The 25955-nt window shown below is 41.5% G+C and overlaps 1 protein-coding gene across 2 annotated transcripts in view; it reads right to left on the reverse strand.

Annotated features, from left to right (window-relative positions):
- The window catches only part of LOC105686793, a 142860-nt gene extending 117858 nt beyond the window's left edge, over positions 1–25002 (reverse strand). The window contains exons 1-2 of one of the 2 annotated variants that reach the window (XM_020852807.2): positions 22338–24998; positions 9524–9715 (exon numbers count right to left, since the gene is read on the reverse strand). In XM_020852807.2, coding sequence (XP_020708466.2) covers positions 9524–9715; positions 22338–23558 — 1413 coding nt within the window. In that variant the 5' untranslated portion in view covers positions 23559–24998. Of the gene's footprint in view, positions 1–9523; positions 9716–22337 lie in introns of both variants that reach the window. The other variant, XM_020852808.2, reaches the window with a different exon arrangement.
- Positions 25003–25955: the final 953 nt, after the last annotated feature.

Consider the following 25955-nt stretch of genomic DNA (forward strand, 5'->3'; position numbering starts at 1 on the left):
GACCACATTTTATTACGGTATAATTTGGAATTTTCGTTCCGTTTTTTTTTTTTTATTTTATATTCGAAAACAAATCGATCGAGATCCGAAACGATTCACTAGAAATTACTGAAAAATTGGAAAATTTGACACCAGGCGCGTAATTGTTCTCAAAAATTGGCCCGAGAATCATTCTGGAATTCTAGATGTCCGAAAAAATGTTTTCACTCGAATGGAAAATTTCAAGGATGGATTGAGTAATTAAACGATGACACTGTATCGATCTGTACGTAACAAGCTTCTCATGGTATACGTTATAGATGTTTTAATAAAAATATCGTAACGAAACGAAAACAGGTAAAAAAACCTGAAAGCGAATAATTACGTTGTTTAACAATTGGTTGTACAATACAATCTCTGATCTTAATGGATTCCGCTACTAATTTTTTTTTTTCCCTCTCTTCAGCGACTCCGGCGCACCGCACGCCAGCAGGAATCGAACCTTACATCGGATCCTGTCGATTCTTCCCCCTCCCCCCGCTTTCATCCCCCTAGGAACTCTTCAACCCCCCCGCGGATCCTCTGGCCCGAGTTGTTCGATTCGTTCGTTGTGGGCAGATAATAAAAAGAAAAAAAAAAAAAAAAAAACCGTGCCAACAAAAGTTGCTCGCCTCGAGTATCATCAATATTCGATGGAAATCCTCTTAAATTATTTAAACAAGGGATGCTGGGATACTTTTTAATAAAAATAACTGAAATCGAACCCTCTGTAGTACTTTACATTTATACAACGTACGATGTATGTACAGCGTATAATTGTATGCAACAAATAACAAATACACCTGAGTAATATCTTCAGGATTTTTCAACACGGGGTGACCGGAACTCATCGAGTAATGGACTTACAAGGCACGCCCGGTTTCTCTCCAGTAATCGATACACCCATTAATTCAAGTAGAGAATACCGCTATCTCTCGACAAAAAATACGCGTTATGGATTTCGAAAACGAATGCATTGTTGAGCCAAAATTCTTTAGATTATACGAGCATTCGGTGCAAAAGAGCAAAATAAAATAAGGAAGAGAAATAAAAATTGAAAAAAATTAAGTAATTTCTTTTTCAGAACTGGAATAATTGAATAACAAATATCACAGATATAACCCAAAAAAATATTCAGTGAAACGAAGGAGTCATCTCGTTTAGCTTTGAATTAAATATTTTTAAATGCGGAGCTCCGGACAGACGGTATACGTATCGTAATAAAGCAAGTAATTCGCATGTTGTTTCGTTAATTCATGTGTCAGAAAATGTACTCCTCTGTACATAAAACATAGCGAGTTTAGGAGAAAGAAAAACCTGAAAATGATGTAAAGGGATCCGGAACCGCGCTCGCGGGGTTTCGCTCGAAGCTTCGCAAAAAAATATAATGAAAGATCGGAGCGTAGAGCAAGCACGACGTTACAACGAAATAAAAATTAAACAACAGATCGACGATGAAGAATAAAAATATTAAAATATAGTAACGAAAAAACGAGAAAGAAAAATCAACGAAAATTTCACGAGCCGAATCCGCTTAATGGGGGCGATGAGGAGCTTGTTTTAAACAGCTTTTTATGGAAATCCCATTTCCCCTGGATTTAATATCACCGCTTTTCGAACTCTGGGTGAGCTCGAAATTTCATATCCTAATATATACACATCGTACACGTACCCATACATTGCGTTTTCTGCTTTGGAACGCGTTTTCTCTCCCCGCATTTGATCAGATACTTATACGAATTTCATATGTACCTATACATTCACGGTTTACGAGTACCGCCTCATTACTCCGAATATAATCCCCTCCAGTTTGTAGTACAAGAAGCTTTTCACACTGTGACGTATTACCGAGTTGAATGAAAAAAAAAAAAAAAAGAAAAGAAAAGATGAAATTCTCATCTTTTTGCTCTCTCGTCGAATGAATTTTGTCGGTAAAATTAAATTTCCGCAAAAAAGTGCGTAGGAGAGAGAAGGTGAATTATATACCTAATCGTCGTTAAGAAATGGATGAAAAAAATGTGAAGAAATTAAGCAAATGATTTTCAGAACTTTGGGTTGAATGGAATCCCCGATTCTCGTAGTACGCGATTGACAAATTTATACGTAACGTACATGTTTAACGCGTGCACCCCGCGCAGCAGTTTATACAGATACCACATTTCATATGCAAATTACGTGTAATCGGAGTCGGGGAACCGTAGGTGTAGTATATATATACGAGATAATAACATATCATATCGGTCTAACAGCAAGTTTATAATTACTGAAAATTAGCGTTATTAATTACCGATATCCCGCGCGATCAAAATCAAATTATACATATACGCATGAGTAACGAGAGAACACAACATATATTTAACATTAAATATACAACGCGAAACGTACACGAGATAAATATTTCCTTATAAAATATACCGAAATCAAATTGTACCAAAAGACTCTGACTTCCCGTTGACACGTACGAGGTGTCCCGTTTCAATTCAACCGTTTTTTCATTACTCGATAGGATGAGCTCGTACGAAAAAACTTTCGATACAAAAGTTGCCAGTGGTTCGATTAAAATGGGACACTCCGTATATCCAACCCAAATAATCGTTTGCAAGATATCCGACGATCATTCGACACGGTGATGTAAATTTTATTATCAGAAAGTTTCAATAAATTCACCAGTCAGCCGGGTCAAGAGTCTCGAGTATTTTATTCATTCTAATTTTTTTCTTTTTTTTATCACGTCACTCGATAATGATTTAATATTATACGGTACGTGGTACGACCTTGTCCGTTAGATAAAACCGACCACATACGCAACTGACGCTGAAGATCATGAGAATAGAATCAGAAAAAAAAAAAGAAACGACTAAATTGTAAAAGAAAAAGGAACGAAACTAGTCGGTGACCGGTGTCCACTATACCACTGGTTTCAATCAATTACCACTTATCGGAAGTGAGTCAGCCATTTTTCGGTGTACACGAAACGTCAGCGTATAGTAATAGCGCGGCGTACAAGAAATGTTAGAATGGGTCTTTTAAATACTCAGCGTGAACCTGTGGCCAGCAGTCATTGAATTAGTTCTAGGAACTTTGAAAATCTAGGATGCCTGTAATGTAGCAACGTTAAATAACGCCATATTCATACCGCGTACCGATACCATTAAAAATGTGGTCACTGATCTCTAACCCCTCCGTACCGAGCTCCATCGAACCGCAGCGCGATCGAAATTTTCGCTTCTCGTTGTAAAATCGTTTTCGAAATCGGAGATTCGTAACCAAACCGATCCACTCATATGAGAAATCGACATTTTCAGATCTGGTCCAACCGGAAATAATTCATTCGAACCTCGACTACGATTCTGAATAATTCCAATCTCTAAAACGGTTTAACAACGATGTACCGACTCGACACATATCCAAAGTATAGATACGCGTGATTTTCCGTCGATTCGGTTTCTCGAGAGCGCTCGAAGCGAATCTATTTGTATCTACGAACGCTACGCGTACCCGCGAAGACGTTTGTTGGTTCGCGAGTCGGGTGGTACATGGCTCGGGAGGTTCGGCGGCTATCGGAGGTTTCGTACTAGCTCGTATACAGTCGGTGGCACGGTGCTGCATCAGAGCCAAGTCACGACCCACTAATGAATGATTATGCTACAATTTGCCCCGGGACGGCAGCAGCTATCGCAATTTATTAAATTACAGTGATCCATGACTACTCGGTATAAAGCATCATACGCCGCCTTCTCGAGCAATCCATCCGCCGCGGTAGTCCTGAAATGTTACGCGCGTTCATTCGTACAAAACGATTTTCTATATACACACACACACGCGCGCGTATATCGTGCCCGTGCACCGCCTACAAACACCCCGATTTTCGACGTCGAAAAGTTTTCGCCTTCGGTAAACGCGTTGCGAGTGATTCGAAAAAAGAATCGTCTCGATCGTCGCGACTTTTTCCATCACCGTCTGATCCTTACGCACCGTTTCCACTTTACGCTCCCCCACACCTCTCGATCGTTATGATAGTACATTCATCAATTTCGAATACGCGCCGATCCTCGTAGTGGCCTTGGACTTTTAACCACTCGATTCTCGTGCATAATACGTACAGCGCGGTGGTTAAATTCTCGTGTTTTAAACAGTCATTTGGAGATCGCCGATGATCGCGTGTTACTCGGACTCTCGAGTCGTAAAGAACGTTCCAATAATTGAAAACGTGCGATCCTCGATGCATCCATACGTACCGAATCCATCGACGAGATATATCGATCGGCGTTGGTAGGTGTGTATCCAAATGTGTTACATACATACGTTTAAAACGAACGAGTCGCGATTGGCCAGCGGTCCATAGAGTCCGTTGAAAGTGAAACGGAGCCAAGCAAAAAAAAAAAAAGACAAATCAAAGCGAAAGACGTTGAGAACGGTGCAGCGATGGGATGTATAACACGGGGTAGGATAAAATGAGCTCGGGGGTGTGAAATTGCCGGTAATTTTACAAGCCATAACGATCTACTAAATCTGAGTAATAATTAGGGCGCAGATGTGCCTTGCGCGCGGAGTTTGAGCTACGTCGGGACGGCTTATATTGCGCCCGGGGCTGGATATACGATAGCAGTAAAGACGACGCCGGGCCACGTCGTCGAAACGGATTTTATACGGCGATCGTTTCGGTTTGAAGGTTATGACAAAGTAGCTACACGCAAATGACAAGGCGAGGTGGAAATTTACCGATGAAAAAGAAAAAAAAAAAAAAAATTTTATCCCCACAGGACGGAAAATTCCCAACGGCTACATGCGCGTCTTCGATGTTCGACGTTCTCTGTACATCTTTTCGATCAGATCGCGTGTGTTTCGTGGAGTCTCGATAGATTTCCAGAAAATTTCTCCAAATTCTATCAAAGATGCGAAATGGACGGTCATCATTTCATCACCGATCGCCTAGGTTTCCTTCAATTTTCGGAAAATGCACTACACGGTAGACCGCGGTGATTTTAACTGAAAATAAATTTCTCGTCCAGTTTCTCGACGACGTGTAGCATGTATATAACATAGATATAAATATACGCATACGGAAAACATAGGTGTGTACTCGTATATCCAGATAAGGGAAGAGGCGAAGGCAAGAGGCCTCGTTTCTTAGTTATTCGGTGTGCTTGAGGGCACAAAAAACCCAATTCTCGTCGGTCTAACGACTGATGAGGAAGGCGACAAAAAGCTCAATCTATCAAATTGTCACTGGCCTTTCTATTTCTCCTGCTAGCAGCTACGGTTGCTGCTGTCTCAGCAATCATCTCCAAGTACCAGTATATAACATTTTTACGCATACTCGCATACGCGTACACATACATAGACGGTATACGTACACACCGCACCGACTCCTTTCATAACCACAAACATCGTCCACCGATATATATTTTCTGTACACATATTTCTTCGCATACCTATACCTGATCCACCGTACCACACACCTCCCTGTACGTATCGTGTATACGTATACCGATGTGCGTGATCCGGTCGAGCTTCGATCATCGCGGGACGTAAAAATCGACGCGATCGGCTGCGTGTAAGAATGTTCGATATAACATTATCCGTCAAAAATTGTTGTTTTTTTTTTCCATCGTTTTTTTTTTTTTCTTTTCCCGTTATCATCATTATTATTATCATCTTTTCCGTTCGTTATCTCGGACGAAATCACCGCTCCAAGTAAGTAGGGTATCTACCTGTACCATCCGCATTTTCAGGTCTTGCGTAATGGAGTAGTATATACATATAGAAAAATCGAATTCAGATTCCTTTCGATGTTGATTATTATAATCATTTCTCTAAATCTTATTTCCATCTTCGTTGTATACGGCGCGGGCTAAATTTATAAGATGTATTTCGTATATCCTGATTAAAAGTACCAATTACTTTTACCAGACATACCTCAGAATTTTTTCTTCAAATTTTTTTTCGTTCGTAATTTTTTTTTTTTTTTATTCCCACTCCCTCTAGCTTCTGTTGGACGTTATGTCCGTGTGCACGGCTTCCAGAGATTCGTCGCTTCACCGCTTATGTTTTATTTACTAATAAGTCATTCTGGCGCTCGCTTTTAATGCCGCCGCGAGTGCATAATGGGATCCCTTCTTCATCTTCTTCTTCGACTTCTACAATTTTTTTTTGTTGTTTTTTTTTTGTTTTTTTTTCAATTTTTTTCCCTCCTCTTTCTCGAAGACATTTCTTTGCTCGTACAAGCCGTTTCATTAACCTAAACTCGGTTTATCATCGACGTTAATTATTTCCAAGAAATGATACCGAGCGCGGGGTTAACGCATGCACCATAACCGTAGTGCCGTAATTACGTTATGGTGCAGGTTCTTCGATTTTTTACACGCAGTAGCCACGAATTTTCCTCATAGGTCCGGCTATACTTATTTTACACGCTGATGCGACAGCGCCGATCACTCGACTATGACTCTTATTTATATACCCCAATCTCGAAACGTACTAACTGTACAGTAGAAAATTGGTAGAAAAAAAGAAAAAAAAGAATCAAACGGCTTCCTTACATGTACATATTTTGTTTCACTACACTCTATGTGATTCTCGGTGTTTTCCGTGAACTAAGAATCCATAATTAGCTTGGTTCGATTCAAAGATTGCGTTCGAATTATTAATCCGCGTAACGATCTAACGGAGAGTGGTGGTCGTTCGCGGGCTGTCGTATATTCCAGCGAGTAGTGCGCGCGGCTGGTTGACGAGGTAATAAAAGAAAAGGAGAAAAATGTAAATTAAAAGAGAAAAAGAGAGATAGGAAAAAATCAACAGATAACAGATGGCGTGAAATTGGTCGCATGCTAGTCACTCGTTTTATCTATACTATTTCAGGTCTCCATGGTGGTTGAACCTGATTATCCGCGACGGTGTCTCACAATCATCATGACTAAGGTGAATTATTTTAACTGTCCACAACATCGGCCTTTAGCCGTATCCTTCGCTATTTTAACACCAATTGAATAAATTTATTCACAGTATGTATCGTTCGTTTCTAATCCGCGATGCGATATTATTTTCGAATTTAAACGTTTTTCAGTTTTGTCTTATTCTTTTACAGAATTTTCCCTGTACACAGGCATATGACCTACCGACGATATAAGATTCGCAGAAACAGGTGCTTCTCTAATTATCTATAATCTCAAGGAAAAATGTGAATTAAATATCGATCAGTCCGCGTATTTCTACATCGTCGTCGCTCTGCGTTGATATATGTCACGTATGAAAGTGAAGCTGTGCACCCCTGTGGTTTGCTTTCGCGGGTTCGCTTATTCCTTTTTTCTACTTTTTCGTTTTTCTTTTTACAGACGACTCTTGTGAACCGGAGTAAGTACATAAATATACTATACATCCCCGTATACATAGGTATGGGTACACGAAACGGTACGTACGGAGCGCGCCCGCCACCATACCGTATACGCAACGAGTTGATATTTTTTTTTTTTTTTTTTCTCTTTTTTTTTTCTCTCGATCGTTGGTTTTTAATTAAGCCTTCATGCGCGATATTTTTCATTGCTACGTACGTACAACGTATATAGGTACGTATGTACGTACCTATGCGAACGTACGTACGTACGGGGACCGCGACGACGACGACGACGACGACGACGATGACGCGCATTTTCATGGCGAGCCAAAAAAGAAAAAGGAGAACAAACGAAATAATAAATGAGGTGTACGTAACCATATCATACGGTGTTGGTTAAAGATGTGAATAAAAATTTTTTACATCGTGGATCTGCGAGATGGGGAGGGTCGTCGTTATATGCGTTCAATATGAAACAATGCGATTGTAGAAGGCTGTGCGGCAGCAGTTTTGAAAATGAAATGAAACAATAGACTTGTGAATAAAGGTCGTGATTTCGGTTTTCAGTTACGTCGTACGTGAGTATAATTGTATCACGGATACGACGTGGCTTTACTGGTCGCGGTAAAAATTCACGGTGTCAATACGACTTCCTCTGAATGGACTCTTCGTAGGTTGGTAGTGGGTATATTGAATCGGAAAGACACGCTACATCGATAAAACTGACGCGGAGTCACGCCACTAAGGGATAATAATGATTTGCATAATTGCGAGGCGTGTTGATGTAGTGGACGCTACGTTCGTACGCCCGCACGACGGTAAAAAACGAAAATCCACCCTGTACACAGGGTCGCTCGAAACGAAATAAATATCTTTCAAATTTTTCGGGAACCTGACGACAATCGGGAGATTTCTCTTCAAAAAATTTTTTAAATTTTCGTATCATAATAGCGTTCGGCTTTTATTCGTAACATTTCGAAATTTTTCGAGCGCTTTTTTGGTTTTTTTTTTTGCTAGCACGTATTCCTGTAGAGTACCCCGATGAGCGATTTCTCTGAAGATATTCGTCGCTGCTCTCGGTACGAGGAATCTTATAAGATCAGAGGTGATTCATCACACGGATGTCGCGTACACTTCGTTGCTGAACGCGTATCAACAGCAGGAGTCTGAAGACACGAGCATAATGCAATATATGTACTACGTCTGTCCGTACTTACGTACATACGTAGATATTCGAAAGAAAGACATGCCTGACAAGCGGACATTGTAACGCGGAGCTACGACGCTACGAGTTTCTAGTCTTTGAACACTGATTGAATAACATCATCGCGTACGTATAAGGATTTTAATATACGTACAACACAGTTACGTGTACGTACGTACAATACTCTTCCCCATATCCAATGATAAAAGTTCGTTTCTGTTTTTTTTCTCAAATCACTTTGTTCAGAAGTATTATACGTCTTTTTTTTATTTCGTTCTTTTCTCTCTATTCCGATATCCGACAGAAGAAAAAGAACGGAAAAAAATCTCCACGTATGGTATCGACGTTGAAAGAGAAAAAAAAGGCAGTTTTCGCCAAATGTTAATGAACAAGACGAGTCACTTTGCAAGTATTCAATGAGTCAATTAATTTTCTCCTCTCGTACAATCGGGCGATTGACGCTATAAGAACGTATGATGAAATTAGAAGCTTTGGAAAGAAAAGGAGTTTTTTTTTTCACTTGGTTATCTATTGAGTTAATTATCCTATTTTACTTTCAATGAAATTGTTACCACTCTATATTGTCAACTGGTTGATCGATCCTGTCATCGTTTATACTCCGTTTACGGTTAATTGCCTTTAATTCCAGTTGGGAAAGTTTGATAAATCGGTGAATGGTAATCATGAATCCTCCTCGGCTGGGGTATTCTAAATATTCCTATTCAATTGTAATACCCTTCGACGATTGGGTGTTTGAATTAGACTTGCAGAAGGCTATCACTTATAAATTGTCTGATATAATAGAGGGGTGAAAATTTGACGAAAGGGTTAACAAAATCCAAATAATGGACGTTGAATAATTCATGGTATAGCTCCGTAAACACACCGCAAAACTAACAAGCCAAATTGTCGAAGACGAAAGTTAGAAAAGGAAGAACCAAAAGAAGGAAAATGTTCTTTCCACCCACCGTGCAGATCGTAGGCGTTTGTCCGTGAACTTTGCTCCCGTCCTTGGGCGTATCTTGGGCTTTCGTAACTTCTGGATGGATTCTTGGCGTCAACGATGACGAGATTGGACCGTTTAACGAATTCGACACGTTAGTTGTCACCGAGGCAGATGAGATCGGTGGGATTTCAGGACGAAAAAACCACGTCGGCCACTGCAACGAGAACAAAAAACAATAATTATCAACTGCGTTCGATAATAATGACCTAATCTCGAACCGTATGAAGAATTGAAACACACAAGTGAAAAAACCTCAAAACAACCCTTGGATTTTTGTCGATTTTGGACCAAAAAAACATATTTTATTTTATGTGCTATTCTTATGTAATTCGAGCTCAGGAATTCGAATCTGGAAGTTAAATTGGTCTATCTGTGAAATTGACCGAGTTATCGCCAATTTTTCACTTTTTGGAGCAGAAAAATTGAGATATCTCGAAGGGAAAAAATCGTAGCTCAATTTGGACGACGGATTCGTGTTCCTGAGGTCAAAATACGTAAGAAAAGTGCCATACGATCAATTTTTAAAAATAAAAATTTTTGCCCAAAATTTGAGATTTTTCCAAGGGGTACCCCTTACGATTTTTTCAAATTTTGACCAAAAATTTTTATTTTTTAAAATTGATCGTATGGCACTTTTCTTATGTATTTTGACCTCAGGAACACGAATCCGTTGTCCAAATTGAGCTACGATTTTTTTCCTTCGAGATATCTCCATTTTTATGGTAAAAAATACGAAAAAATGGGGATAACTCGGTCATTTTTGCAGATAGATCAATTTTTCTTCCGGATTCGGATTCCTGAGCTCAAATTACATTAATATAGACTAAAGAATCAATTTTTTATTTTTGACCCCAAAAAGCTGAAAATTGGCGATAACTCGGTCAATTTTAGAGATAGATTAATTTTTCTTTCAGATTTGGATTCCTGAGGTCAAAATACGCCAGAAAAGCATATTAAACCCAATGAAAAAAATGATTTATTTTTCGCTCAAAAATTGAATTGTTTTTTGGTTCTTCAAGAGTAATCTCACATACAATCAGCTCAGGAATCCAAATCTGGAAGCCAATTGGGTCTATCTATAAAATTGATCGAGTTATCAGGCTTACAACTCAACATTGTTTTCATTCGTCCCTTTTTTCATCAAAGGATGTTTGAAATCAAAGAAATCGCTCCGAATCATCGGTTCTTTTTCTTCGAGCGCTCTTCGAGATTATTTCGGACGAATATACGACGCACGTTGGTTTTTTTCGTCCGTTTTTTCAAAAGTTTCCCCCTTCCATAGGAGGATTCATATACTGTTGTGAACATTAGTGTCACTAAAGCTTTTGAATATGAGTTCCTTTTAAGATGGATGGTTTAAATCCTGACCCTGGGCAAAGCCAGCAGCAATCTGTGTGGTCCATTGTGAGAATGGTTAATAAAAATGATAAGTATAAGTACAGGAGTAACGAGCCTCGAAGTCTTGAGCAGTTTTTGATAAGTAAAATATGACGGTATCGTTTTGTCGTCAAACGAAGTACGCGCTAACGTATATTTCCGTACGTATGCCTAATATACTTAACCACCGATTTTTTGTTTTTCTTCCCTTCTCGTTTTTTTTTTCTTTTTTTTTTTTCTCGTTCAGTTCGTGTATTTAGACAGATACCATATATATTACAGAGTTCCAGAATCCCCGCGGATCGAAGCGTCAGACGTTTAACGGGACGTTTTAAGGGAGAGAAAGAGAAAAGAGAGAGCTATGGTTCCCGGTGGTCTGGTGAGTGTCTCTTGTCGTCGCTTCGACCAGGCTTCTTCCTTCCCCTTTTTCCGCCTCCCATCATCCCTCCCCCCGCTTCCCACAGAATTTAGCTCTTTCCCACGAGATAATAAACTCCTAAAGTTCTAGTGAGTTATGCTACTTTAACTTTCGGATAAATACCTTTGCCGCAGATATACAAAGATTTTACCAATTTTCTTTGGATCCGCTTATAACCAAACTCACAATAACAGAACCCAGTCGCGCGGTAGTTCGTATTCGTCTGCCCACCATAGATACAGCGGCCATGTAATCTGCCCCGCGTGAAATAAGTGGCCAAATATTATCGTAGTTGCCTTTCAATGTATAAAGTGTTCGGAGCTCAGCAGGCGCACCTTAATTATTTATCACCGCCAATATACGTAGCTATCCCATCCTCACGGGAAACAGAAAAAATAAAAAACGTGCAGTAAAAATGGGCTTCGACCAAGTGATCGCACAAAATCACCGAGAAATTTGTCATTCCTCTAACACCCTTAAAATATCTGATGACAGAAAAACACTTGTCGCGTGAAGATGACTTTTTTCAAACCTCTTCTTACTTCTTACACCGAATTAGTCGAAAGTGACGACGGACGCGGGTCTCGAGGGACATCGTAAAAAATTTTATTCCACACTTCGCGATATCTCGACGCGTACATGTATATATCCGTACTCACACGCGAAGCGATAAAAATAAACCACTCTACGTGTTTTATTGCGCGCACATTCATTTCTTCCCCCCTTTCGTCAATTTTTCCTTCACCATCGAGCAAATCATCTCGGGTTGAAAGATTTTCGAGCATCTCTTTTTATTTTTTCGTTTTTTTCATTTTTTGTCAGTTGGTTCCGATCTATTCGATTCAAAGTTTTGGAAAGCTCGTTCGATATGATTCTGTGGATTTCATGCCTATAAAGCAAATTGAACTGGATCTTTTTTTTCTCCCCAACTTACCGAAGAATTATGAAAATACTTCGACTTCACTAAATACTTGGGTCTGTACATGTATATATTTATATACAAAATGGTATATGCGTACGAATAATATCGGGGGTTGGGGGAGGACGACTAATTAATACCCGCAGGGTCAATTTCCACGCTTTAAAAACCCATTAATTAAAGCCACCAATTAACGAGAGCTGACGGGGTGTATTACTCGAGTTTTCTTTTTTAATTTTCTTGACTTTTCTTGCGCCTTGTTTGGTTTTTTGTTGTTTTCCTTAGAGTTACCTTCGCGCACACGTGTAGTTACGTTGTCTTGTACGTACGGGTATATAAATACTTACATATATACCCGTACTTGCATATGTATATATAATAATATGGAATGTAGTGTGCAACGTCTGCAGCAGCGGCGCAAAAGTATAACAATCGAGACCGCGCCTGACAGCTTCACATTGCAAGTGATAGTCCCGGTGGAATCACGCAACCCGTATCAATCCCTGTGGGCACGTGCGACACGCGACATGCGACACGCCATGCGACGCCCACTTGGAGAGCTCTGCCAAGGCACGTGATATCGTTGGCGACAAAACGACCAGGGCCGCGCGCACCGAAACACTGGTCGAAAAAATACAAGAGAAAAGTCAACTCTCTGATCATATTTCAGCGGAGTCGCGACGAGGGATCGCCCGCAAAATTATATACCTGAAACATTCGTCTTTCTCTATGTTCACGAGCTATTTTCTTCAACAGAGGAGCGAAAAAACTCTTTTTTCCTCCTCTCTAGCGGAGCGAAAGCGAGCATTTTCGCTCCGAAGGTGAAGAAATAGTTCTAACGAGCCACTGAGCACGTGCCAAAAATCCTACGAGAAGGCAGAAGGTAAAACAATACAGGCGAGGTTCAAAAAAACGGTACAAGGTTTGAGATGACTCAATTTTTCTCATTGTTTCAAAAATTCGATGACTGCAGCTTCAATTTTCATTCTCGTTAAGTAATACAGCAATATTCGCTATTTTCAACGGATTTACGTGACTTTCAGCTGAAGCGGTAACATGTGTGACGGATATTCGAACATCACCTAACGGCGTTGGTCGAAGTTTTGATCGTAAGGATAGTAACTTAACAATACCAAGAACAAATAATAATGATTATAATAAACATAATAATACATGACAGCAATAATTCTGTCTCCAAAAGAGACTGTATGCTGGGGTACAGGTATATACGAGGTATAAATAAAAATAACATTGCAGAGCTGCTGAATAAAAGAGCGCGATACCTCCGGGATTATAGCCTGCAATCAAGCCGAGGGTGTCATCTGCTGCCGAAGAAACACCCATTTCCGTTTTACCGCGACCGCATACAAAAATTATAAAGTAAAAAGATAAAAAAAGAAAAAAAACTGAAGGAAAGGGAGAAAGAAAATAAAAAATGCGGAGACACGCGACTCCTTACATTCATATACACATATTTATACAATTATGTAGTGGGGAAAAAATTTGAGAGAAAAGGACAAAAGTTGAAGGGCAAAACCCCCACGCGCACAAGTTAAATCAATTGATTTTTTGTCGACATGCAAACACGTATATTTTTTGGAATTATGAAAGAAGAGGATATCGTGCGATCTATCCAAAATTCAAAAACTCAATTACCCAAATTTGAAGCGAAGGACAAAAATTTATTTTAATTTTCTTTCTACTTAATTTTCAATTTGGCTTTATAAATATTCATAAACGTCCATAAATTATGAGGATATTTATATACGTATACATCCATATTGGATACAATGCCCAAAGAGGAACTCAAATATAAGCGCTAGCGCGCGTGCATGCGGTTGTGGTGTTTTAATTCGGTGCGTGACGAATAAATTACGTTATAGCCGAAGAAAGTTTTTCTCGAATTAATCTGTTACCGAGCCTTTTGATTCGTTTACGTGGTATGGGGTCGAGGAATTCGAGCTATACTTCAATTTTAAGAGCCATTACAAATAAATATATATAGATATACACGCGAAGGATAAATTCTTTTATTCGACGGAGAATAAAATTTCAGAGCTTTTACCTAGGACTAATATACCATACCTGCTCTTGTCAGCTGTACACATAGGCATCGGCCTGTGTATGTACGGGGGCCAGTGTATTATATCTGTATATATCCGCCCATATATACGTATATGCGCTAAATAATAAGCTCTCCTTTTTTAGTTGGCCAACGCATAATGCAGCAGCAACAGGAGTCTTCGTGAAACGGCTTTATCTTCACGCACTAATAACGTTGTTGTCCGTACGTATAACTGACAACGAAACAACATTGAAAACACGCAACACGTGCCTTCCTTTACGGGCTAAACGTCTCTCTTCCTTTCTTTCTTTTCTTTCGTTTCCACATATTTTTTATCATTTCGTCGCATAACGTGGACGAATTTTTTCGTTTTCCAAATTTTACTCTCGCGCTTTTCTTCCGATTTTCAACGTCATTTTGCGGCGTGAATAGGATTGGCGAGGTGCCGCATTGCAGTAATTGGAATAGTATTTTTTTTTTTTTATAGGTTTTCTGTAACCGTAAAAAATAACGGACATAGCGAAAACAGCCCTTTTTTGAGATAGTTATTGCGTGTAACGTTACACGCTGAAATGAGAAAAAGGAAGACAAAAAAAAAAAAAAAGTAAAAGAAGAGGATAAAAAAAGATGAGGGGACAGTTATAGCTCAGGTTGACGCGGTAGAGCAGCAACAGGATCATGACAATATACGAAGGGAAACCGGGAGTAGGAGGGAGGAGTGTGCTTGCAGTAACCGGGAATGGATGCGGTATAGGTAGAAAGGTATATAATATATACCAGCTATACCTGTGTGTGTGTAGTATATAATATAAGATATGTATAACTAGATATGGATTCACGCGGTTGTAATACGACACTGCTGCAGGAGGAGGGTAGCGAAAGGGAACCCCTTCGCGGGGTTGACGAGGGGGAATCGTCGGGGGTTGGAAAGAGTGGGGAGAGGAGGTGCTGCGGGAGAATCGAGGCAAGTATCAAACCGAGCAAAGCAGCAACCCTTGCCCGAGGGTATCCGAGATGGAGAGCCCAAGTATGGAGAGAGAGAAAAAAGAGTCTGCTATATACAGAGGGATGGAATTTGAGGGTGGCGAGAAAAGGGTTAGAGCGAGGAGAAGAGGACGGGGTAAAGGGTATCTGTTGTCATGGTCCCTGATGCTCCATTATTGATTAAAGATGGCTGACTGGCAGACCGTGACGCCATTTTAATATGCGCAATTATAATGTGTACCCAAAGCCCGCGGGTTACTCTGGGAAGAGTCAACCCCATCCCCCCCCCCGCCACGCTCCCTGTCCCCCGCAACCCCCGTGCCGGTAGCCCAGTACCAGATATTATATAACCGCCGTATGCACCTTAATATATGTACGTACCCCGCGTATACGAAATACCATGTACATATATATATATATTTACACCCCATCCGCGACGTCATCGGGTTTCTTTGTTTGCTGAAAATTATCGAGGCGAATGGACCCCGCGCGTTAGTTAATTGTGGGGGATTTAATTAGGACGTTGGATAGGGTGTGTGGTATACACTCTGTATGTATTCCTGTGTATGTATGTGCGTATGCATTATAGTAGAGGAGACGAGGGATTTAATCTCGGATTTAATTGAGTCGCCATCCCGATTATCTCTTCCCGCCCTCGAAACGAACCGGTGCAGGTTGTACGGCAGACAACGATATCATTCTAAAAGCCCGAGATTCGCTGGAATTTCAACAGGTTGTTTTCTTACATATATATATACCTGCACATACACACGATAGTAGAATAGGATTTTTGGAATCGAAATTTCTGTTATTCTTTCGGGTTGAAAAAAATATTTTTTTCATCGGGGCTTCGAGGACACCTCGATTGATTTTCAATTCAAGAAGATCGTCATTTTTGTTCTCCATTCTTGTTAAATGCTCAAAAGTTCCGAGGGTGAATCGGGATGAATAAAAGTATCGACGCGTCCCCATCGAGCTACAAGTTGCCTAGATTTCTATTTTCCACGTTTATTCCGGTGCGTGTATATTTTTCGGTCGTATATGTATGTATATTTAGAGTGTATACGACGTACGTACCTATGCGGCGTTACATATAGCGTGGTATAATTTTACCCCATGAATTGGTAGACCGTATAACGGACACAGTGAACACTGCAGATGGATGCTTTATACAGCAGCTATGCTTACATAATTCCATTAGACATACAACTCATGTCAGCTTGTTAGCGCCGTCATGGTGGTACAATAGCGTCGCGACGCTTGATACTTGATAAGGTAGTATGTGTATACATAGTTCATATTTATAAATACATAGATATGATAGGGTTCCGAAGCTCCGACGTCTTCCTTCACAATGCCAATATTTTCACCGCTTTTAAACCGCTCCGCGTCGCCGTACGAACACATAAATGTGAATATAATATAAGTGTAGACGCACATGCATTTGTGTATACGTACATCTGTACAATGGTACTGTATGGGTGTACGTGTACGTGCAACGCATAGCTTTACAACGCTGAGGTAATAGGAGGATTAAAAGTCGCTTATTATAGCGTTGCGTGTGGTCGCGGGGGCTTGTAAAAAAATGAAAAAAAAAAAAAATTTAATATATGTATATATATATGTGTGTATATATTATTACAATATTATGTACCTCCGTGAGATCCGCGATAACATTGTAATAATATTATAATTTTTTCCTTTTTTTTTTTTTCCCTACTCTTTTCTTCAACTTACGATACAAGCGATGACTTCAATTAATTTGCTACAATTAAGCGTTCGCCGATTCTCGAGATATCGAATAAATATCAAAACAAAAAATATATGGCGTCGCAAAATGACGTTGTTTTCACATTGCGGAGAACAATCCAAACGAAAGTGCGAAGAGAAAAAATCAATCTACAACGAAAAGAAAAAAAACGTTACCGTAGCACAAGCTGAGATGCGACCGCATCGGGCTGTCGTTCTCGAGAGGCATTAGAACGTATTAAAAGTGTGTATACCGTGTAGAATAATGGGAATATCGGCGGGGAATGTCGAGTGGAGTTTTGTGCAAAGAAATATAAAATTAATAGCGTCCATACGGTTCGGATGTGTGGGAAATAAGAGAAGGGTAGCGACGCGGTCGTATCGCAGGATCGTTGGCATCAGCCCCACGGAGTATAGAGTAAAACTCGCTGTAACCTGGGAGTGTGGAGGCGACCGGTCGTGGGGTATCGTCGTACGGTTTGAGGTGAGCTCGAGGTTCGAGTCGGAGTTCGTATCGGCGTTCAGTACCTACGTTTCTTGTTTGGGCGCATTGAAAGCGTGTAAAGGTATGATACAGGGCCACGAAGCGGCTCCTCTCAAAGCTTTAGAACTCAAAGCGGTTTTCTCCGCCATTGCTGGACGCGCCGGGGGCGCAACAGCGTGATACATCGTTACACGGTGTTCCTCCGCTTCTTCGACCATAGAGGATCATCATCGTCGTCGTCGTAGTCGTCGTAGTCGTCGTCCTCGTCGTCGGCGTCATCTCTTTACCGCTAATAACGACTCCCGCCGCAATGCAGATGTGGAAGACTCACTTTTTACGACGTTGAAAAAATGACAACTGGATCATTCCGACTGTTCGATGTAATTCGAATCCAAAAATTTGAAACGTCATTCGTCACGCGTTACGAGGATACTCGAACGATGACATCGGGTCATCCGGGCGTGCTCTCGATGCGCAAAAAAAACGAAAGGAACGAAATCGGGATCTATGGAGTCTACGCATGTAACACGGACTTATTGGCCGGATGATATATCAGACGTTACCGAAGATCAGAGATGCGCCGCGTCGCACTGTTTTATGGAGGCATCAATTACTTTAATATTCATGGTCGTAATAATATCGGCGGTATTATGTACGTACGTCGTGGACGGGGGGGTACTGCGGTAGGTGTCATGGCGGTCATAAAGTTGCGCAGGATAGACAAGCAAGTTGCACGACGAGGACGGTGAGATGGGCAACAGTGTATGGTAAACCTATTCGTAGTTTTTCCGAATAGAACGTAATAATATAAATAACGCGCCTCTAGGAGACGGTCATCCGGGCGCTAGGATCGCCACGGAGCTAGAAAAACCCTCCGGGATCGAACGGCGCGTTCGATTTCTCTAGCCTTGCAGTTGCAGTCATCGGGATACCGATGCCCGATGGTGGTTGAACGTATTATAATAATGTTTACCATGCGACTGTACGAGTTACTCGTTTAATGGGCCCATAAACAATCACCGCTTCGTGTTGCGCCGACTAAAACCATGGGGCGAGTCTCGTCTAAATCTGACCACTACCACCTACCGATACCGAACCGTAAGTATAATATAACTGCGATACGCCGACAAACTGTGCCATCTGGACCATTGCGATCGTCGTCATGAGCGCGTCCGGTTATAACCAATTCAAAACTCACAATCGTCTATGCGCGATTAGTCCAAGAACACCCCGTTCTATTCCCATTATCGATCGTCTTTCATTTTATCACGAGCACAATACGCGACGTACACGTATACCAACACTTGACCGGATAAATCGAGGAGGCATGTCGTTCGTTCCACGGACCGGCATTAAATTAGCCGCAGTTGTACACGTGCCCGTGTTGTAGGCTGGTCGCACACGTATACGTATCGGCGATTAGATAAATCAGTATGAAATAAAGTGATACCTACTAATTTCAATTTTCAAAGTGAATACGTATAGTTCGATCGTGACCCGGAGTCCGCGGGAGGTTCTTGGAAATATCGTCGTTGCGCTATCGGTATCGCATAGCGGTACGAAGGATATACGTACAGTTCGTACGTACTTCGCTCTATCGTTCGAAGGGTTTCGTTCTAATGGTAATTACGAATAAACGTACCGTGAGATACATTATCGTGTCGTTCGAGGTACAGGGAGATGCAACTAAAGCTAGCCTTGCGCCACGCGGAGACCCCGGATCTTCCATTATTTCGTATTATATATTATCCTACGTACGGGAGGTGGAAGATTTGATTTACGTTTGAAACCCTCCGGCTAATCGGTCCATCGGACTTTTTTCGGTAAGGGAAAGAAAAAAAATAAAGAAATAACAGCGCGATACATCGATCGGAACACAATTGCGAACCCTCTACGTATACACGGATAAAGAGGTGCGGTGGTACGGTGTATCCCCGTAATTTTTCCACGAATATCATCATTGCACCGTTTCACGTGTACGTATATTTACGCCAGTCTAAGGCACCTACCTACTCGGGGGGGCTGCTGCGACAGATCGTGACGTCGCGTCGAAATGTGCGAAGGTGAAAAATGCACGAACTTCGAACGCACGCAGGTAATTTATAAATAATTTCCCGCTGCGGTTTGTCTTGCGGTTACGCTTGTACGCACGCGCCGAGTGCACTTCCTGTAATAATATTCCGTATTTCCAGTGCACGTCTCGCTCGCCGAGCGTCGCGACGCTCTGCGACGGCTGGCGGCTCTGTACTATTTCGTATTTCGATGATCCCGCGTGCGTCCTCCGCATCGTGCGTACGACACGACGCTTGGATGGTTCTGGGAACGAAATAATTTCACGCAATCAAACAACGCGTCGCGATTATCGATCGATCGTAGACCTATGCCCGAGACAATCGACGCGAGTTCGGATACGAAAGAAGCAAATTTTGAACAAAGAATTTTGTAGATTCAATTAGACTAGAAATCCATCGGGCGAATCGTTCTCCCTATACCGAGATATACGCCATTCATGGTATTTCGAACGGTGTGGAGAGGCGATTCTTTTCTACTTTTTCTACCTGCGCCCGCGGTAGTTCCTACGGAACGAGACAACACATGGTGTTCCACCGTGCCTTCCGAACACAACGAGGCATGGCGGATTCCTTTTCAACGTATACCTACTATACACACCTTTTCGGAAGTACAATGCTGCCTCTTGGAAGCATATAATATCTGGGGGTATTTCCCTTATGCTATTCCCCATGTAAGCGATGGGGAATAGACTGCACGCTTGAAAATTGTGTAAACATATTAAAAACCATCGGTGTTTACATTCAGCCATTTTTTTTTTTCTCCTTTTTCCCTCATCTTTTTCTTTTCCTTTTTTTTTTTTTGTTAGAACGCTAATTGGTTGGGAACTAACCAAACTATGCTGGTTACATGGTACACGAATATAGGTATACGAGTGTACGTAAAACTTGAGCATCGCGGATCTATTTTCGAATCACTACTCGGAGCTTTTTCCGATCTACGAACTGCAACGAGATTTCGAATCGGCGGCTCCGCGCTGCAGCGTCGTCGAAACGCTGAATAAAATTCATTCGATTTGATTCGCTTCTTCGATCCCCGGCTCTTTTCCCCCCTTTCCTTTGTTCCTTCTCCTTTTTTTTTTTTCTTCGTTCTTTCTCTTTCAACGAATATAAACGCTGCATCGCAAAAATCGTTGTTGCAATTGACGCGCGTATACCTACGGTATTCAAAGTAACAGTATAGAGAGAGGAGTTCGTACATGCCCCTCCTACATATATGTATATACCAACGGGCAGATCGTGTGTACGGCATATTGCCTGATAATTCACGTTGTTGTGTTGTTGTTGCCGTATATACCCCGTTCGCTAACTAACTTCGTTAATCAACCTGTCAGTCGCGAGCACCTACTGCATTATATATACATGTACGTATACATATACCATGTACATAAATGTGTACGTTAATAATGAAATACAAAGTTGTTAGCTAGGCCCATAAATTTACCAACTTTATATACATGTGCATTGTATACGTATATATTATTTACGTTGGAATTAAATATATTTCCTACGAATATTGTGTGAGAATGTCTCGTAAAAATCGAGCGGAATTTCGACGGATTTGAATTATTTGCGTACGCGAAGAGAGAGAGAGAGAAAAAAAAAGAAAAAGAAGAAAAAGAATCGTTGCGTTAAATTGCAGGCAAATCATTCTATGTATCGTAGGTAATACATATATACCGCATACGTAGAAATCGTGTTGGGCAAATCAAAGTCCACTTAAATTTTCACTTGTAATCAAACCTCGGCCACGTTGAGTCGATCAATATCAAATACAATTTTCTCCTCATGCCACGGTACGACGCGACGTCGTATACCTATATACGTACACCTACCTACCGTGTGTACGTATACACGTATCGGTATACATAGAAAAGGTGCGGAGACGCCCGCAGGGTTGTGAGAATGTAATCACTGTAATTTTGACCCCATAGATAATGAACGGGAGATTCTTCTTTTCCTTTTCTTTCGAAGATCAATCTTTTGCTTTTTCATTATCACCCCGCACTGTAGCAATATTCGCACGTTTGGTGACAATAAATGGACACCCTATCGTATCAATCCTTATGGTGAAAAATTGAACCCAATGAACTTGACTTGTGATTGGGTTTCTATTTGCTCCAGAAAATCTCCACTCACGATTCATTTCACGTGACCAACATTCGATGGAAATTGGGGGGAAAACAAAACGATGAGAAAAAAAAAAAAAAAAAAGGGAAGAAGCACGTTCGTTATACGAGGTGGTAAACCTTTCGAGAATACGTACCACCCCACGAGATGCTCGCCAATTGCCGTCGCGCGAGCTCGTGAAAATATAAACTATGGTTTTATAATTGACCGTTTAATTGCATCGTATTTTCTTTCTTTCTGGTTCGCATTATCGTTATTATTATCTTTTTTTCATCTCGTTTCTTTTGCACGTGGGGTTGATTTAATTTATACGATATTCGATACGGTGTGCAGAGGTGCCTGCATAATATCGGCGAGAAAACGATCGAGTGTATATTAATGTATGTGATCGTATACAAAAGACGGAAGAGGACGGAAGATGAACCGCCCTCGGTGATTCCCATGGGATTGATCTTTGCGGTGAATCTTCTTTTCTCGGCGGGTGTTTATCGATCCATACCTCGTTTCTCTGATCGTAAAGATCGTACCGATTCTTATACCGAGTTTTTGCTCTGTAAAGTAAGGGAGAAAAAACAACTCACAGGCATAGGTGGAGGATGCAATCCTCTGAGTCCGGTGGGATTGTTCCATTTCCTATGTCTCGGGTAATGAGTCCTGTAGTTATTATTCTGATGATTATTGTAAGCCTGAATCGTAGCGGGTGCAGCGTTGCAATTTTGTTGCGCGGTTAATTGTAACGACGACGAATTGCTGGAAACCGTCGTTTGATAACCCGAGTAATTCGACACCGTGGCCCCTGTCGGCGTAGGTGGCACCGACGAGGCGTAAGAAGAACCCGTCGGTTGATGTTGCGGCAATTTCGGGGTCGCGAGGTGATGGAAATTATTGTTGAAACGGTGATGGAGATAATTCTCGTTATTCGATTGGAGGGGTGGTCGTCCCCTGAAGCTACCGCTGTTCGTCGCGGAATTGGTTACGGGGTGTTGATGTCGGTGGGTATTTTGTACGTGGCCGTGGTGAACGCCGCCGCCGCTAACTTTGTTGGCCGGGTGATGTTGAATACCGGGCGAATTGTGCTGTCCGTGTATTTGAAAGGGCGTGGAAGCGGCGTAAAAATTTTGAAAGTTGAACGTCCCCATCTTCCCACCCCCCATACCGGGAAACGCGCCGGGATGATGGTACCCCGGTGGATGCTGCGGATGGTACTGCGACGAAGGTTTCAAAAAATCACTTCCGACCGGTTTCTGTGACGACGGAATCGAAGGTTCGTTGTGATGGTTGACGTTCGTCGGCGCGTTTCTGTGCCCGATCGAAACGGCGGACGAAGAAGACGGAGGCGACAATTGATCGGGTTTGTTCGTCGTCGATTCCGCCTTCGCCTCCGAACACCCCTCTTTTATCACAGTTTCTTTTTTAACGCTATGATGGTGATGACGATGATGATGATTGTGTTGATGATGATGATGATGATGATTATGCGTCTGATCTCCGGCTAATCCATCCGGGGTCTCTTGAATCTCCATTTTCACTTTAACTTCCGGATCATTATTCTCCGTAGTTACACCGATCCCGAGATTATTCTGATTATTATTTCTAACCGGCTGCACCGAGTCGACGATAGTTTTACCAACAACCAAATTGTCACGATCTTCCCCACCAGCTGCGCCTTTTTCGACCGTTTTAACGTTAATAACCTCATCCTGCTGATTATCCTTCAACTCTGTGCTGTCCTTAACACGAATCTTTTTCTCCAGGTTAACCGGTACCTGAGATTCGTAACACCCGACGCTTCCCTGCTGCATCTTCACTCTTATGTTCTCCCCTCGCACACGTTCAGTTCACCAGAATTTTAATTAAAAATTAAAAAACCACATCGCACAATTATTCAATCGGTGCCTCGTCGCATTGTCGTTTGCGTTATTCACCCCGTCGTCGAAAGCCACTTCCAACATATTTCAGCGTCGAACATAACGGGAAAATATCCGAAATGGTTTCACTTCGTTGTAATCACGTTTGCGATGGTACGTCGGGATAAATGATTAACGCAACTGAATGGGGAAAAAAATGAGATTTTTTATTTTTTCATTTCCATTTTCTTTTGCCCATATTATAATGACGTCACTTGGCCTCCGAACCGCACAAATTTTGGGGTGGGGCGCAGAGGGGTACAAAATAAGTGGGGAAGAGGGGGGTCGAGGTGGTAGGGAGAAAGGGCGGCGTGACAGTTTCCCTGTCACGTGTCCCCGACGACCTTAGGCTCCGCCTACTACACCAATTTTCCCTTCGCCAGCGCTATAACACTCCGCTATCCATAGTGTCACTTGCCACAACGATCTTAAGACGACCAGCAGCGGCTCGACGATCTCGTAAGGCGGTTGATCTATCACGAGAATGATATTCAACAATATTGCATTTTTTTTTTTAAAACACCATCGCTCTTCCTTCGGTCGATTTTAATTATTATATCCGCGCACAACTACAGACGTCTGAAATATCATTCCAATATCAGAGATTGTTAATCGTCGAACGAACACTGCTTCTATTTCAAATAAATGAACAATACCTCCGAAACAAGAATATAGAAAAAAAAGAAAAAAAAAAAAAAACAAGAAAATACACTGTTTTAAAATAATCACTGATCGACGAACTTCATTATTTAGGCATATTTAGCGTGATTATATTACGTTTGTCACGGTTCTCGAAGGTGGATTGTTTAATTATTTGGAAGACCGGATAACGTGGTTACAACAACTGGCTGCGATTCACCATCACCTCGTAAACCGTGCGCGTTCAATGTACACTTTCATACGTACGATACGAGAATAGAATACAAAATGTAGCGAACGATTGAAAAACCAAAGGAACAAAAACAAAGAATGAACAAATAAATAGGAGAAGAAATATCCGCGACGAATTATAGTACGTGCAAGTCGATAGTACGAGGTATCGTCCGATGTCGTCGTAACAACGTTTATTTGCGATAATTCGTTATTTATTCGTGATATTCGAGAATTCGAAGGACCTCCAACGGCACCGTTAATATCATGATATGTTAATGCGATTAATAATTTTCGAATAAACCATCGAACGTGGCACCCATTCAGTGAAGAAGCCAGTTGCCGTTCAGTTGGTTCGCGTATACCAGCTTATCCACGCAGCTTGAAACTCCGAACCGAGGTGCGCGGCCAGCGCCAAACCGACGAACTCAAACGAACCAGAACGAAAACGCACGAACGCCGTACAATTCAACACCGACGTTCGGCGAACGAATCACACGAACCGAACAAACCGCTGCTGGTGCCGCTGATGCTCCAGCTCCTGCTCCTGCCGCTAGCCAGCTTCACGCTAGACCACTTCACCTTTTACGTAGCTACTAAGGATATATCCCACATGGATACGTATATTCTTTTCTCCTCTAGGTATGCACGTACGTACGTCGTGTATGCGCGTACACGGCATACCTACGCTCGGACGCCTGTACGGAGATGAAACGGAGAATGAAAGGCCTTATGCTCTCGTTCCGACAAAATATGGTAGGGCGATAGCGGCTACAGCGCACCTAATTATACATACGTGTAGTGTGCCTGTAAAACTACCTTCGATGGTTTGCATACCTGTAAATCGAACGCGGCGTAAGCGTTATTCTCAATTAACGATCATCAACGTAACTATCTCGATCATATCCGTCTGACGGAAGAATAAATTCGATCCGTTATATTTTTGGACAACTCAGATATGTATATACCTGAGCGTAGAAGCGTGGTTTATTTATAACGGACAGAAACGGCGGCATTTCAATTTTCGTCGCATTTGTACTCCGATTGAATCTATCGGGTCGTTGACTATTGAGACCATTCATCTGGATCGACTGGTTTGGTATAATTTTATATTGTAAAGCGATCATGTCTCAGATCTGTTGAATATCGAAAGCGGTCTATTATTATAAATTATCGTGAAAATGAATTGACCTTCTCGCCATTTATGTTGAATGGAAAAACTATTTCGAGCAATGATCGATACGCGATTACAACTATCGTAAAACTTGGGTCAGGGGGTATCGGTAGAACAAATACGTATAGACTCTATAGAAGATCGAGTAAAATCTCACTTAATATACGAATCGATTACTACTAACCCGCTACTATTATTCCATTGTCCTTGTGTTGTCTCCTTCTATTTGAACAATTGTCTATACATTC

Source organism: Athalia rosae, chromosome 3, assembly GCF_917208135.1.
Source record: "Athalia rosae chromosome 3, iyAthRosa1.1, whole genome shotgun sequence".
NCBI classification, from domain to species: domain Eukaryota; kingdom Metazoa; phylum Arthropoda; class Insecta; order Hymenoptera; family Athaliidae; genus Athalia; species Athalia rosae.